The 17,511-nt window shown below is 35.5% G+C and overlaps 1 protein-coding gene across 2 annotated transcripts in view; it reads left to right on the forward strand.

Moving 5' to 3' along the window:
- The window catches only part of RAD51C (RAD51 paralog C), a 70,539-nt gene that overhangs the window by 32,943 nt on the left and 20,085 nt on the right, over positions 1–17,511 (forward strand). For both annotated transcript variants that reach the window (XM_023502141.2, XM_012548060.3), the window contains exons 5-7: positions 7,207–7,338; positions 9,998–10,064; positions 15,547–15,607. In XM_023502141.2, coding sequence (XP_023357909.1) covers positions 7,207–7,338; positions 9,998–10,064; positions 15,547–15,607 — 260 coding nt within the window. The remainder of the gene's footprint in view (positions 1–7,206; positions 7,339–9,997; positions 10,065–15,546; positions 15,608–17,511) is intronic.

Here is a 17,511-nt window from a genome sequence, read left to right on the forward strand (position 1 = left end):
AAATTTGTAAACAAAATCATCCCCTCTGCTCGACCCCCCCCCCCCTCCCCAGCTCAATTGCAGAGTTTACAAACTAAGATTTTTAAAATTCCAATACATTCTTTGTACTCCTCTAGACGAGTACATGCTCAAAACCATTAATTAAGGTAACTGATTTTTATTTTTTATTTTGGAGAATTAAAGAACTGTAACTCTCTAATCTTCAAGAGCTGGTATAATGGCTATAGCTGTCGACATAGAAATCAAGAACCATTTGTTCCTAGAAGAACAGTCACTTTGCTGATTGCCTTTCACATCCTCAGGCTGGAGACCCGGTAAAGTCAAGATGGTCTTGAGGCCACAGGTAACCCCAGGAGGATGTCTGTGTCTAGACGGTCTCCCACCATGGCGTGCGGTCAGGTTGAGGCGAACTCATGGCACACAATCGAAGATGAATCTGCTGGGCTTACCTGATCTCCGCCTGCCCTGGAGCGTATCTCCACCGCTTCGGACCAGACAGCGTACCGGCAATGAGCTTCCGCCCTCCAAGCGGGACCGGTTGTCCATGTTGGTGCCCGAGGAGGCAGCCGGTTGTTGGAGTAGCGCACCGCCTTGGTCAGCTCTGCGTAGCTGAAGTGGGGTCGAAGCCACCACCACTGCACGCTTAGGCTCAAAGGCTCCGCCAGCCAGTCCCAGGACCGGCGCCCTGCAAGGTTGGCACGCTCGCGATACACGGCCTCAGCTCGGCGGCCAGGGCCGGGCTGCCCAGCCGTAGGCCTTGGCCAGGACCCGCGCCTCAGGCGCTGCGGAGGTAGAGCGGCGCTAGGCTGTGCCAACACCTGAGGCGGCGCGGGCCCAGCGGGACGCAAAGCCAGGAGCTTCAGCTTCTCGGCGTAGGCCTCGCTGGTCTTGCTGCTGTTGTTGGTCACAAGCCCAGCCACTTGCCCAGCCCATGGCAATCAGAGCCCTCAGGCAGCGCCCGAACGCGGGTCTCCCCGCCACAACCGCCCGTCGCAGTCAAAGAGCAGCGTGTCCCGTCGGCCAGCAGTGCCTGCGTCCTATCGGCACTGAGCCAGACGCAGCGGCCATCATCGCCGCCAGCCTCCGCCATCGCTGCCCGGCCCGCTCGGCTGCCTATCCCCCAGACTCTGGTTTTTAATCAATTCTGCTACCCATTTCTATTTTATAGGTAAATTCAAGCCATTCACATCCAGAATTGTAATTACTAAGCTGTATATTTATTTGCCGCCACCCTATTTCTCTTACCTTTTTTTCTCCCTCTCTTTTTTACTCTAGTCCTCCTTAAACATCTAATTTACTTCTGAACACTACCTCCCTAATCTGCCATTCTTCAAAGAATCCCTTCCTTGTCTTCTTCCCTTACTCTTTTATTTCTTGATCTGCATACTCTTCTAAAATTAATTCTTCTATCATATCCCCTTGCTCTCTTAATCAGACTTTTATACTCTTCTAAAAATACATGTGATTCTCTCTCTTTTTTTTTTTTTTTTTTTTATTTAATAGCCTTTTATTTACAGGATATATACATGGGTAACTTTACAGCATTAACAATTGCCAAACCTCTTGTTCCAATTTTTCACCTCTTACCCCCACCCCTCCCCTAAATGGCAGGATGACCAGTAGATGTTAAATATATTAAAATATAACTTAGATACACACTAAGTATACATGACCAAAACATTATTTTGCTGTACAAAAAGAATCAGACTCTGAATTATTGTACAATTAGCTTGTGAAGGAAATCAAAAATGCAGGTGGGCATAAATATAGGGATTGGGAATTCAATGTAATGGTTTTAGTCATCTCCCAGGTTCTTTTCTGGGCATAGCTAGTTCAGTTCATTACTGCTCCATTAGAAATGATTTGGTTGATCTTGTTGCTGAGGATGGCCTGATCCATCAGAACTGGTCATCATCTAGTATTGTTGTTGAAGTATATAATGATCTCCTGGTCCTGCTCATTTCACTCAGCATCAGTTCGTGTAAGTCTCTCAGGCCTTTCATGAAATCATCCTGTTGGTCATTTCTTACAGAACAGTAATATTCCATAATTTTCATATACCACAATTTATTCAGCCATTCTCCAACTGATGGACATCCATTCAGTTTCCAGTTTCTAGCCACTACAAAAAGGGCTGCCACAAAGGTTCGTGCACATACAGGTCCCTTTCCCTTCTTTATAGTGATTCTCTCTTTAACCCAGTTCTGATGAGTCTAAGGTTCTAGCACTATCAGTCCTCTACTGCCTCTCCTGGTCTCCATTTTAACAGTCTTTCCTCACTTGTATGAGATCATATAAGATAATTGCTCCATTTTACCGCTCCCTAGCCAATTTTATTTTTTAGGATCATCCTATCACACTTTTAACCTCAAGCTTTCTATATATATATATTTTCAAACTACTGTAGTAATGATAATATTTTTTAATAGTTAAAGATAGCATTTTCCATATAAGAAGTAAATTAGTTTGACCTTATTAAATCCCTCATAATTGGTCTTTCATATTTACTTCTTTTGTTTCTTTTGATTTTTGTAGGTCATATTTTTCATTCAGCCCTAATCTTTTCCTGTTGAATATCTATAAATCCTTTAATTCATTAAATAGTCTTTTTTTTCCCCCATGAAAGATTAAACTCAGCTTTGCTGGGCGAGTTATTCTTGGTTAAAAACTTGGTTATTCTTTTGCTCTCCAGAAAATCGTGTTCTATACCTTCTGCTCTTTTTAGTGTAGAAGCTGCCAAATCTTCAGTTAGTGTGACTTTAGCTTTACAGTATTTCATTTGTTTCTTTGTGGTTGCTTGTAATATTTTCTTTTTGATCTGGAGTCCTTGAAACTTAGCTATAATGTTCCTGTGAGTTTCATCTTGGGATTTCTTTCAGGTGGTGATCAGTGCTTTTTTTTTTTTTTTTTTTCAATTTTTATTCTGCTAAAACTTCAGGGTAATTTTCCTCAATATTTTCTTGAAGTATGGTGTTTAAACTTTTTTTTTTGCGCTTATAACTTTTAGCAGTCCAGCTATTCTTATATTGTCCCTTTTTGATTTATTTTCTGTGGTAGTAGTTTTTCTAATGAGATGTTTCACATTCTTTTCTATTTTTCCCTTTTTATTTTGTTATTATTTATTGCTGTTTTCTAAAGTCTTTAGCTTTCCCTTGCCCATTTCCTTTTTTTTAATCCAATATATGCGTACGTATTTATACAATTATCTTGCCGCACAAGAAAAATCAAATCCAACCAATAAAAAAGAGGGAGGGAGAGAGAGAACCAAAATAAAATGCAAGCAAACAACAAAAAGAATGAAAATGCTATGTTGTGAACCATACTTAGTTCCCATAGTCCTCTCTCTGAGTATAGATGGCTCTCTTCAAAAACTAAACACTTGAAACTGGTTTGAATTATCTCATTGTTGAAGAGAGCTAAGTCCATCAGACCAATTCTAATTTTTAAGAAACTGTTTTCTTCCATAAGCTTTTGCATCTCTTTTTCCAATTGGTTGACTTTTTAAAAATAATTTTCTTGAATTACTCTTAATTTTTCCTTCAGATTCTCTCATTTAATTTTTAAAGTCCTTTTAAAGCAATTTTAAGAATTCTTTTTGGGCTTGTGACCATTTTACAGTTTTCTTTTAAGTAGAAATTGCATTCTTCCTATGAATTTGAACCCAAATCTTTTCTAACAAAGTAGCTATTTATGATTGTGTTCTTTTTCTTTCTCGTTTTTTATTAGCTTATTTCTTAACTTTTAACTTCATGTGAGAGTCATTTTCTTCATGTGAGAGTCAGGTTCTGAAGTGGGGGGGATAATGTCTGAAGCTTCAGATTTTTTGTGCTCTTTTTTTTCTGTTCAGCAGCCTGATCTAAGGTATTTCTCTCTGTTCCTTGTAAGGACCATGTCCCTTGCAAAGCTGTCATGACAGATAGCTTTTGTTCCCTGCTGTCCCTCCCCCTTTCCACTGCCCTGAAAACCTAAGCTCAACACTGCCCTGAAACCAAAACCACGGCCTCACTCCACTATGAGTGACCATCTCCATCAGGGCCCTTACCCCTCTGAAACTATTCACTGGTATGTACTTGCTTCTCAACTACAGTCTGGGAGCTCACCTGGGTCCCCTGTCCAGCACAACAGTGAACCCTGGAAGCTTCCCGGATCAGTTGTCTGACCCTCCATATTGTCTTTGCTGCCCTCAGGGCTTATTGTTTGTTGATTCATCTGCCTGGAGGTATCTGCACTTCAGTCTAGCCAGACCACCTCCTGGGAAGTCTGCTCTTTCCTCTAGTCTTCCCAAGCCAACGTAGGCTGGATAACTGCTTTACCCTGACTTCATTATTTCTGCCACTCTAACATTCACCTTGAGGCATTTATTTTACTTTTTTTTTAATGGAGAAATTTGGAAGAGCCAGGCAATTTCCTGTCTTATTCTACGATCTTCCCCAAAACAAAATGTTAACAAAATCCCCAAAAATGTTAAAAGAGCAGCCAACAATTATCTATAGTACACACAAAGTTAAGCGCTCCAATTTAGAAAAAGTTGCTAGCTATACTGGTTTTTCTTCCTGAGCAGTGCATATTATTCTTAAGCTTTAATCCAATTATTCTATTCATTTTTATAAATCTATGAGGGCTTCACATAGCATGGTCAAAAGAACAATTTGTCGTTGTTCCAGAACTTTTTAAGCTTATCAAGAAAATAATGTACTTGCCTTTTCAGGAGAGACATCATTGTTTAAAAAACTACAACAGCACCATTCCATTAGGACAAAATAGCTTTATTTATGTTCATATTCCATTAGAAAGTTTTTATTGGCTTTACATCACCACTGTAAAATTCTAAATTAATGCTATATATTGCAAATAATAATGTATGATGTGGTATAATTTTAAATTCTAGGTTAAGCAGGAATCTGCTTGTGGGATTTTGGAATTTCATCACTCAGAATGGAAGCATAATTCTCATTGCAAATGTGAAGAGTGCAGCTAGGAAGTCATAAAGACTGGTTAGAAGAACAAGAGCAAACTGTTAACTTCTTGTGGTCTTTCCCCAAAATTTACTATAACTGCAGGTGAAGGATTTCTGCTTGGTTGCATCTGGTTTCTTCTCATCTATGATTATGATATCAGTTCATTCATAAGGAGGAGGGGAATAAAAGGAAGGCACATGAAAGGGAAAGAGCTTGAACAGAGAGAAGGGAAGAAAGGAAGAAAAGGTAGAACAGTAAGGCTCATACCTGTTCTAGCTGCGTGATTGATCCATTTTCTTTACTGATAATGCTTTCCCCAGTGATAATCCCATATGCTATCATTTTTTGTGAATAGGTCAAAGCTGAAAATATTCTTGTTTTTCTATGCCCACCATCCTTATCTCTACTCATTTTGAGTCCCCAAATATTTTTATCTTTGGAAATTGTAGTATTCTTATATTCACAATCCAATTTTCATATATATTTTTTTAATTTCACATTCTAAGCCCAAGGATTTTTAGCTTAGAGAATTGCCCCAAATGCCATATCTTCTCTTTCCACATCCCACCCACTTTCCAACTTCATTCCCTCAGACAACAATTTGTAGTAACTTTCGTCAGAATTTTGAATAAGGGAGAGGTCACATTATGTTAAAATATAGTTTGGGATTAACATTCTATTCTATCTAATAAAACAATAAATAGTTCTTATTCTTTTAAAACTACTCATTTTTTTGACTACTCTCAAAGGTTCAAACAGACTTCTTCCTTATGAGGGCTTCATTCTCCTTTAAAGATCCATTGAATCATTATTTTTTTCTGTATAGTGGCTAATAAGGGTTATTTTCCCATCATCGCCAAACAGTTAGGTCCTTTGGCCCTGATTTCCACAGTTAGCTAGAGAGAGTCAATCATTCCCAGAGTGCTGAAGTGCTGATCTAGTAGGTGATCAGTTTTGTCATATATATTGCAAAAATTCTAATGTGACAAATACATAGGAAAGATCTGGGCAGGATGAATTCTCTGACTCTTATCTCCTTTTAGATTTCAGTGGTGCAGTGCCTTGGAACTCTCATAGATAGAAGTTACAGATATTCCATTATCTACCAATCAGCCTATTTGAATGGGGCTAAGGACAGGTCTACTTTATACTAAAGTTTTTGCATTGTTATAACGAATTTCTGGTATATTTCAAGTAAAACAAGATTGTACATTTAAAATTCATTAAATCTTCATGAGATATTGTCTTGGAAAATTTTATGAAAACAAAACAATACAGAATGAAATCTTTTGGACAGAAACTTCAAATATGCTATAATCAGCAGTAAATGCTAAGTTGTATTTTGATGGTAATATGGTATATTTATGTGATAAGTACTGTTATGCCATAATTTTCTTTAATTATTTTGCCTCAGTTTCCTGATTGTCCTGCCTCGTTTCAGTTCATTTGAATTGTTCTGCCTCAATCCCCCTGGTTGCAACCCCCTTCCTAAACATTAGGACTGATATAACTTAGGGCTGGCTATTCTAGGGTCATAAACTGTAAATGTTTAACCTCAGATAAGGGGGAGATCTTCTATTTCAGACATTCTGGCTCCTAGGTCCTCCTAAGTTATCAAGAATTTATGGTCCTTACCCCCAACCTGTCAGAACCAAATTTATGGTCTGTTCCTGGAAATTCCTGCTCACCAGTGCTCTTACCCCACTCCCACCACCCTTTGTCTCTCCTGATCGCTGGAGCCCTATAAAAAAATCCCTGGAATTCTTCACTGGTTACTGAATGCTTTGAGTTTCAAGTCCTGTTCAGTCTGCTGGGATTGATTTGGATCATGTTTTGGCCCCAGACAATCTCTCCCTCTCAAATAAAATATTAAAAACTCTCTAATCTCTATCTTACATCAGTTTCTCCAACATTATAGTACAATGTTAAAAGCTTAATGTTACAATTTCTCTTATTATTATGATTAGGTGAATTATTATCTTTAGCATAATGAATCACTTGACTAATAAAGTCCAGTTTTTAACAATTCTTACATTAATCTAAAGTTGTATAGATGGTTAACTTGTATAAAGTCATAACTAATCCTTAAAATAACTTGTTAAAGTGAAATTCTGGATTTCAAGTTGAATTTAACTAACTAAAGTTAATTTAATTTAACTATTAGTTCATATTTCCTTAGCATTCTCATTTTTAGTAAATTTTAAGAAACTGAATGTTGACTTTGCATTGTTACCTCTTGTGTATTTAGGTTCAGCTGATTATAGTAGATGGCATTGCATTTCCATTTCGGCATGATTTTGATGACCTCTCCCTTCGAACACGGTTACTGAATGGACTAGCACAGCAGCTGATTAGCATGGCAAATAATCACAAATTAGCTGTAAGTTTATGGATCAAGAAAGTTTCATAATTATATCTGATTTTACCTACTATACCTTCCAGTGCCTGCAAGTAGCAAATTAGACTTTGACTTAGTAAGACAAAGTGAGCATTATGATGAGTGAGATTTTTTTTTTCTTCCTTTATGTGAAGTCATTGCTTTATCTAATAATGCCAATTCTGGTAGTAGTTTTCTTTGACTTTGTGGGATATCTGGTAAGCAATAATTCCAAATTTTCTCTGCTAATACCTGAAAATAGAGAATTCACCTTGCTGTTACTGATTTGTTGTTATCTTTGTTGTTGTTATTAATTTTCCCTAACAATAGGTATGTAGGAATTTCCTGTCACCTGTAGAAACTGATAGTATTCCGTCTTAGTTTTGCTCATTCGTCATTATCCAGATTTCTATCACTCTTAAGTGGCCAGTAGGTGGCATGTTCTACTTAGAGCTATTTATATAGTTTGAGAAATATTCAGCCAGTGTGAAAGGTTGTAATTCTAAGCGATGCTTGGTGCTTCTCTCTTGCAAAAATGTCATTCCATAGAAATTTTAGTCATTATTCTTAATATTTTCCTTATATGATAGAATTTATTCAGGTATTTTTGCAAAGAGTAATTAGATTATAAATATGTGTTAGCAAGACAAAATCCAATTTTTAAGAAATATTCTTGATAAAACAGAAGTTAATATTTCTGGTCATTTCTTCCTTGTGGGATGTAGTGGGTAAAATAATGAAAATTTTTAAAACAAAAATCATAATTGCAAAAAGAATTAGAGGGAAAAAAGGCATTTATGGCATAAACTGAAATTTGGTGTTAACATTTTTCAGTTATGTCTGACTCTTCATGATTCCTTTTATGATTTTCTTGGCAAAGATACTAGAGTGGTTTGCCATTTTCTTCTCTAGTTTATTTTACAGATGAAGAAATTGAGGCAAATAGAAGTAAGTGATTGCTAGGGTCAGATAACTAGTAAGTATCCAAACCAGATTTGAACTCAGGAAGATGAGTCTTCCTGATTCTATGCCTAGCACTCTATTGACTGTCATCTAGCTAGTCATAAAAGATAAAGTTACTGTTTGTGTTGTCAACTCTAGACAATCAGACATCCACTTAACTAAGATTTATGTAATTTGATGTTATCCTTGGGTTTTCTGGAAGCTTTAGATACTTGTAAAAGGAAGCTAGAGGACAGACTTTCTAGCAGTATTGTGACTATTCTTGACTATAGCACAATAATCTATTGACTTCTGTTTAGCTAAACAGGGCAACCATTTCTCAGTCTTTTCCTTCATGATAGTATTGTTAGAGAAAAGCACATCTCTAAGAAGGAAAGTTCCTTATTCCTTCCATCTAAAAGCAATATAAATCTCACTTATCAGAAAAAAAGGTTGGTATTAGGGGAGTATCAGAAATTCTGATTGTTAAAAGTTTTTGTATGCTTTTGCCAGGCAGCACAGGTTTTTCTGTTTTAAGTTATTCTTACTAATGTTTGTTTTTCCTGTTCTAGAATACTTAACTTCCTTATTCCCTTCATGCTATTAAACTGTTCAACTCTTTCAAATCTCTTTAAAATAAATTTTATGTTATCACGTTTTTCAGATCAGCAAAATCTCTCCCAATGTCCACCTCTATTCCTCTCCTAGGGCTCCATACCATATAATAAATAAACTATTTTCTTTCTTCTTTTTTTTTTCTTTTTTCTTTTCTTTTCTTTTTTGCTGAGGCAATTGGGGTTAAGTAACTTGCCCAGGGTCACACAGTCAGGAAGTGTTAATTGTCTGAGACCAGATTTGAATTCAGATCCTCCTGACTTCAGGGTTGATGCTAAAGTTTTTTATTTTCAAAACATATGCATGGATAATTTGACAACTTTGACCCTTGCATTTCGTCTCCTTTCCTGCATCCCCTCCCCTAGATGGCAAGCAATTCAATTTAACATGTTAAACATGTTAATATGTTAAATCCAATATGTATAAATGTTAAATAAACTATTTTCAAAGAGAGAAAAATGAAAAAGCTTAGCTTTCAAAATATAAACTATTAGTCATAGACTACTGTTTGATCCAGAGATTATCTGTCAGTACCTCTGACTGCCACCAGTGGACAATAGCAATAGCTCTAAGTACTGTTAGCAGATGTAAGACTTGAGCAAGAAATTTTTTAAATGACAGAAGAAAATGAGAAAGAGAGGACCCAGGAAAAAAGGAGAAGAGAGAGAGAGAAACTAGAAAAGGAATTTCATTGAGTTGGAAGTAGTTCAGTTTTATATGGATACTTTAGCTTTTAATTTGATTTTTTGTTTTCTTTATGAATTTTGCTGTATCTTATATAACTATACATATTTGCATAATAAATCACCTACTGTGTTTATTTGGGTAAATTCACTTTGTTTTTAAATGAGAAAATTCTAAATGTTAAAAAATGAGGGTTTTTTTTTTTTTTATCTTAGCACTTAAGTCACGGATTATTTTATTGACAAGATTTCTTTTTAGCATCAGCTTTTTTTTTCCCTCATAGAAATAAGGTCTCAAAAAATTGGCCAAAGACTTAGTTGTTGCTCTATAGTAATTTCTAATAAAAGGCAAAGGATTTATTCATTCTTAAGAGAAAGCAGAGTATAGTATCAGCTCATTTTCTTTCTTTTTCTTTTTATAGGTAATTTGGACTAATCAAATGACAACAAAGATTGATAAAAATCAGTCCTTACTAGTGCCTGCTTTGGGTAAATTAATCTTTTAAAATATAATATTCATGTTGTTTTACTATGTAAACATAGGGGGTTCCTATTTTCTATAATAATTTTGGCTACTGAGACACGAAGGTGAGAGGAGCAGAATTATTTTTAACTAAATACTTTTTGAGTATGGCACTATACTGCAAAATAGGAAATAAAGGATTTATTATAATCCTACCTTTTACTATTCTACTAAAAATCTAAAGTGTATAGTTCATACTCATTTGTAGCATTTTAGAGAAAGAATCATAAGAATTCATCCTCGGAAATCTCTGAGGTAGAATTTGTACCCCTCAAATTCTTTTCTTTCGGTTAGCATTTCTTAAACTTAAGTTTACTTGTTGAAAATTATTCTGAGGATTAATTCTGTTATATAAATTTTCTAGTACACTTCTCTTAATTATGAAGAAAAGAGTGCTATACAGAAATGCAAGTACAGCTGGGGACAGAAGAAACGATTTCAAGATATTTTTTAAAATTATGTAATACTAGCTATTTTTTTTCTTTTTTTTTTATTAATAGCTTTTTATTTACAAGTTATATGCATGGGTAATTTTACAGCATTGACACTTGCCAAACCTTTTGTTCCAATTTTTCCTCTCCTTCTCTCTACCCCCTCCCCTAAATGGCAAGATGACCAATACATGTTAAATATGTTAAAGTATAAATTAAATATAAAATAAGTATACATGTCCAAACAGGTGTTTTGCTGTACAGAAAGAATTGGACTCTGAAATAGTGTACAATTAGCCTGTGAAGGAAATAAAAAATGCAGGCAGACAAAAATATAGGGATTGGAAATTCTATGTAATGGTTCTTAGTCATCTCCCAGAGTTCTTTCGCTGGGTGTAATTGGTTCATTTCATTACTGCTCCATTGGAACTGATTTGGTTCATCTCATTGCTGAAGATGGCCACATCCATCAGAATTGATCATCATATAGTACAATGTTGTTGAAGTATATAATGATCTCCTGGTCCTTCTCATTTCACTCAGCATCAGTTTACGTAAGTCTCTCCAGGCCTTTCTGAAATCGTCCAGTAGGTCCTTTCTTACAGAACAATAATATTCCATAATATTCATATACTACAATTTACTAAGTCATTCTCCAATTTATGGGCATCTACTCAAGTTTCCAGTTTCTGGCCACTACAAAGAGGGCTGCCACAAACATTCTTGCACATACAGGTCCCTTTCCTTTCTTTATGATGTCTTTGGGATATAAGCCCAGTAATAATACTGCTGGATCAAAGGGTATGCACAGTTTCATAACTTTTTGAACATTAGCTATTTATTTTTCAAAATACATGCAAAGATAGTTTGCAGCATTCACCCTTGCAAAATCTTGTGTTCCGTAATTTTTCCCTCTCTACCTCCCCTAAACAGTAAGCAGTTCAATGTAAGTTAAACATGTGCAATTCTTCTAAATATATTTTCACGTTTATCATACTGCACAAGAAAAATTAGATCAAAAACAGGGAAAAAATAAGAGGGGGAAAAAACCAAGTAAGCAATAAGAACAACAAAAAAGTATAAATATGATATTGTGATCCACATTCAATCCCCACAGTCTCTCTCTGGGTAGAGATGGCTCTCTCCATCACAAATCTATTCGAATTGTCCTGAATCACCTTGTTGAAAAAATCCACATCCATCAGAGTAGATCATCACAAATATTGTTGTTGCTGTGTACAATGTTCTCTTGCTTCTACTCCCTTCATTTAGCATCAATTAATGTAAATCTCTCCAGGCCATTCTGAAATCATCCTACTGATAATTTTAGGATAGTTCTTTAGGGAACATAGGATTTTTAATTATTTATAGATAAAGCCCTTTGAATATCTTCACATTCTACTTTCTTTATCTCAGCTTTTTGGCAGCCTTTCAAAAAGTTTTGAAGTAAAATGTAACAGGTAGTTTGCGTTTCGAGTGGAGAAATTTTCAACTGTTAGTTATTTGCAATATCCAGTAACTGAAATAGGTGTGGTACTTCAAAAAGAATTCTCCAGCCAACAAAAAATAGTTTATGATTAAGTGACTTGCATCTCTAAACATCAGTTTTTGTCTTGTGGAGTTTTTTAAAATGTAAAATTATGTGATTTACATATTCCTTCTTATTTTAGAGGACAGACTATAAAAGGGAAACTATGGTGGGAGTTCAGTATTCTAAAACCTATTGAGGAAGATCAGAGATGTACAAAAATATAGATAATAATACTATGTAATCTCTATACACACATAAATATATAACCATAAAGCAATAAGTATAAAGGAGAGGCACAAAGCAAGTGATAGTGAGAATGCAGAAGCAAGCAAGAAACTATTTTCCCCAGGGAAGATTAGAGAAGAATAGAGAATAGTTTGGTATTTGACCTTGGTCATTTCAGCAGTCTGAGGTGAGAATGGGAGTGAGTTGAAGGATAACAGTTTTTGAGAATGATGTGAAGCTAAAAAATATGAAATATATATACCCACAGGCAGTCACACTTGTAAAATGATGAATAATCAGACTGAAACATAAAATTCATAAATGATAACAGTAATATTTCTTTGAGAATCTATGATTTTATCATTTTGGGGACACTCTCTATTGAATACAGATTCCAATTTCTCTGCATTAGCAGTACTAAATAGCATAAGTATTCATGTTTTGAACTGGTAACTAGACTTGTGGAGGAGAAGCATCTCCATACTCAGCTAGGTTAGTCCTCCGACAACAAATACTTAGTCTATTGCTGAGTGCACTCTTGAAGTTTTTCTAACTTCATATAAGACCTGCCTGAACTTTCATAGAGTCAGTGAAGAAACAATTACAGAATGCCTCATGTTTATACTGACAGGTAGAATAAGGGACTGGAAAAGTCATTAGGTCCTAGGCTGGCTAGCCAGGCTGAAGAGTTTATTATATTTATCCACTGGGTAATGGGAGATGCTTTTTTAGAAGATTGGCATGATCAGATTTTTACATTATTAATGCTAACCTAGCAGATATAGAAAATGGTTTGGAAGAGGAGAGAAAGTGGAAACAGGAAGATTACAGGAGATCCAGTAAGCCTGGAATTAAGAAGATGGATTCAAGAGTGATCTTAAAGCAACAGATTAATTATGGGAAGAAGGCAAAGAAATGAAGCTGAGGATCACATTGAAGTGGTGTTGAGCCTGGGTAACTGGGAGAATGATGCCAGTAACAGCAAAGGGTGCTTCAAAAAGTACAGCCAGTTTTGGGGGAAGATAATTAGTTTGTTTTTGAATATGTTGAATCTGAGGTGCTGGAAGGTAGGCAAGGGATCTAATGGAAGGAACTCTGCATTTGGATTGAGAAGACTTTCGGTTCAAATTCTGTTTTTGCATCATTAAGTTTGACCATCAGTCACTTAACATCCAGGAGCCTCAGTAAGATAAGGGGTTGGACTGAATAACTTGAGATCCTTTCAGCATTAACAGGCAGCCAGAAATATGGATGTAGAGCTCAGAAGAAAGCATGCAAATGTTTGAACCCTTGCTAGAGCATGATGGTGAAAAACAGAGCCAGGCCCTGGGAAGGAGTCTTCATGGAGAGAGGAACCCATAAAGAAAGAAAACCAGGAGAAAATGGTGACCATGAGGCTAACAATACAGAGCACCAAGGAAAAGGGAAGTATTCAGGAGAGAGAAGGAAACTGAGGCCAGGCAGCAAGTGGTGTAAAAGGTCACTAGTCCTCATGCTAATGGTCCCAGGAGAAGCTTCCATTCATGGAAGATATGAATCTAGATTTTCTCTCCAGAGCCAGTATAGCTAATTTTTAAAGGAAATCATCAGCATAAGGGAAGAGAGAGGAAGAGTAACAGATTCCAATAGAATGTTGTTTTAGTATTGGAAAGACCTAATAATGTTTCTGGGAAGAAATAGAGGAGATACTGAAAATATAGGTAAGAAGGAGATAGTTGGTTGAATCTATGCCTCGAATAGAATAAAATAGGATAGGGAGAAGGAGATTAGCTTTGAAGAAGGAAAAAGACTTAGAAATTTTGAGATATTAGAGAACAAAGTTGAGAGCCTTCCCATCATTAAATAATAATGGCTCACACTGTATATGTCACTCTGATAGTGTAAACTGCAGAGCATTAACCTTCCCCCTTTAAGTTCATACATCATACAAGTTTTGTTACACTCATTTTCAGATAAGAAAATTGAGACACAGATAAGTTCAGAGGCTTGTCCTGGTCACTCAGTCAGTATTGGAGTCAGGAGCAAAAGTTAAGTCTAGACTCCATGCCCTTTTTTAAGATGCCTAATGGGGGGAAAACTTTTTGACATGAAAAATGGCCAGCATGTTTTACTTTTATACTACTATTATTATAATACTACTACTCAAGTTTTTTGAGACTTTCTTGATAATTGTTTAATTAAATAGAATTTTGGATCACTGAATTAAATAGTAAATTACCTATATTCCATCTAGAATAATGTCATATGCAAAGTGCATGATAAATAAAAGTTTTTATTTATTATAAATTACTTTTTGGTACTTTTTTTAAAGCTTCAATTCAAATATTAAAATTCAAGCAGCAGTCAGTGGTGGTATTAAATTTCAATTGATTGAAGCAATTTGGTAGATACAAAGAATTATCATTTTCTTCCAGCTTCACATACTGTCCCAAAACCCTCTCTGAACCTGAAAGATAGAATATCATCATTTCTCAAAGGTTTAGAATTGGCTGTGGAGACTCAGATACACTTAATTCTCTTGTGAGATATGTTCTATTTTAGAAGAACATACAAGATAACAAATTAAGACACAATACTCAGAAGCCTTAGGCAAAGTTTCTTTACTGTTGCCTCATCAAACATCTTAAATCTTACCCAGATCATGCATTTATTAAATACTTACTCCAGGTTATTGTGCTTAAGATATACAGGCAGGTGAAACTAAGGAGCATGCATTCCACCTGGAGAAGTCAAAATAGAGATACATATAAAATAGATAAAAGGTTTTGGGAGGAGGGGAAATATTAATATTTGGGGAAATCAGGAAAAGCTTCAGAAAAGAGTGCCACTTGACTTAAGTTAAAAAAAAAAAACAAGAATCTAAGAGGTGGAGGGAATTCATTAGTATTGCTAGAATACTCTCTTGGCAAAACATCTCTGGATTCCTCTGTTAAGCACTTAAATATAAGAATACTATGTCAGAGTTTTACTTTTCTCCTTGTGACAGAAATATGTGAATGGATCTGGTGGTATGGAAGACTGACTGGCATAATGCCTGATAGACTATAAAGTTAACTAAAAGAAAAAAAATGTATGATTTACAGTACTGTATTTTCATTATACAACATATGTTCTGAGCTTGATGAAACCTAATGGGCTGATTATATTGTATTAAATTAAAAGAGACTGTAGCTGGTGATTAGAGTTAGTCTGAAACACTGCTCTCCACCAAGTACATAAGGCAAGATACTCTTACTATTGTTATATTTTTTTTTTCCTTAGGAGAAAGTTGGGGACATGCAGCTACAATTCGTTTAATCCTTCGTTGGGACCAAAAGCAGAGGTCAGTAACTTGTTAGTGACTCATCTTACATATATGTTCAATAAATATCATGAGCTGCTCTACTTTGGAGCCAGTCTTGTGGTTGAGCGGTGCAGTGCCATTTGAACATGTTTTTACTTTGTTCTTCCTTTTCATTTTCATCACTGTCTTTAGTTTTTATATCATGTTCATTTTCCAACATAGACTTTTCTCCTCTCTTTGGAGTGAAGCATACTTTTTAAAAAAGATACAGAATACAAAAGAGGTGCATAGGGGAGAGCAGACTAAACAAATTGACAGTAGAAAACAGTGCTGCCATACCCATAGCCCTCCACATCTGCAAAGATGGGAGAGAGAAGAGATACATTTTTTTCTTCCTTTAGGGACAAACTTGGATGTTCTGATTATACAGCTTTAACATTGGTATTTTTGTTCCTCTTTTTTCATTGTTGTATTATTGTTTGTATTATTTTTCTGGTCCTGTTTACTTCACTCTGCATCAATTCATAAGGCTTCCCATCAGGCCTTTTCTTTTATTCATTGGTTCCATGGAAAGCAGGAACAAATGCAGGTTGCTACTGCTCTGTACTAAATAAAAGAATTTTAGAACTTGAAAAGTCCTTTAGCTAAAAAGAAAATTATTTAGAATATTTAAACAATAGACCAAGCCTGAAAGTGTCAGTAAAAGAGGAATGCTGTCTCCCCTATATTTCTTTTGGAATCAATTACTATCTTTTATCTAGCTTGCTGAACAAGTACCTTGGTACCCTTTAAAGCTTAGAAATTTTTAAAAGCATTGTAGAGAAGACGATTTTTGAACATTTCCCCAGGATTCTTTTATAGAAAATAAGGTCATTTTCCTTACCTACTTAATGTATAATATTCATTAATGTCAGCCATATAAAATTTTATGTCTGTATATGTTTTCATTTCTTGTGTTCATTCCTTGTGTTTTTTCTTGCTCTGTTTTTATTCCCTAGTTTTCTATCTGATAAACACCTTTCTGTGCATAAAACTAATAATATGAATCCTTTTCTCCTATCTGAAACCTTTGAGCAACTGAACAAACTAGCTTTCATTTTCCTTAAAATGGAAAGGGAAAAATTGTGGTTTTTAAAAAAATGTACTTTATAGAATAATGTCAGAATCCTGCCAGCCTCTCTACTTTTGGATTAATTGGCATAACCTCATGAACTCTGTCCAAAAACTGTTATGAAAAGGAAGGCTGAGACAGCATGTAGGCTGCAGATGGAATAAAGGGTTACCCTAAATACACTTTAGATCTGGTCAGTGACGAGATCTTTTACTTTATCTATTTCTCCTTGTTCTCATGTAAATTGATTAAAAGTCAATTTTACTTTTATTTTATGCTACTCTTAAGTTCATAAACAGAATTAGACTCCTTTTTTCCCCTATTTAAATATGAAAAATTAATAGCAGATAATTTATTTGGATTATATTTCCTTTAAAGATTGCTATTTCCAAGTGGCTCAAGTAATCAGATTTTCTATCTATATTTCCTTTTTAAATAATTGTTTAGAGGAAGCTAGATGGCACAGTGAATAGAGCACTGGCTCTTAAATCGGGAGTCCTGAGTTCAAATCCAACTTCATATAATACTTCCTAACTAGTCACTTAACCCCAATTGCTTTACCCCCCCAAAATTGTTTTTATTAATATGATAATCATTTCCATTCCTGTGATTAGTCTTTGACCTTTGCCAGCATCAGATGTTGGGATCTGTTTTCTGGGGAAAGATCTAAGGATGGCTTGGATCTTATAAATAAAATAATTGCTTTGACTAATTTGTTCCCAACTATAGAATTTTTCTTCTCCCGTGACTTTGTGCTCAAAAGAAAATCCACTTCTGACAGCATGCTCTGTTATAAAGTCCTGGCAGCAGATCTCCAACTGAGAGACTCTTT

Source organism: Sarcophilus harrisii, chromosome 4 (genome assembly GCF_902635505.1).
Source record: "Sarcophilus harrisii chromosome 4, mSarHar1.11, whole genome shotgun sequence".
Classification (NCBI taxonomy): Eukaryota; Metazoa; Chordata; class Mammalia; order Dasyuromorphia; family Dasyuridae; genus Sarcophilus; species Sarcophilus harrisii.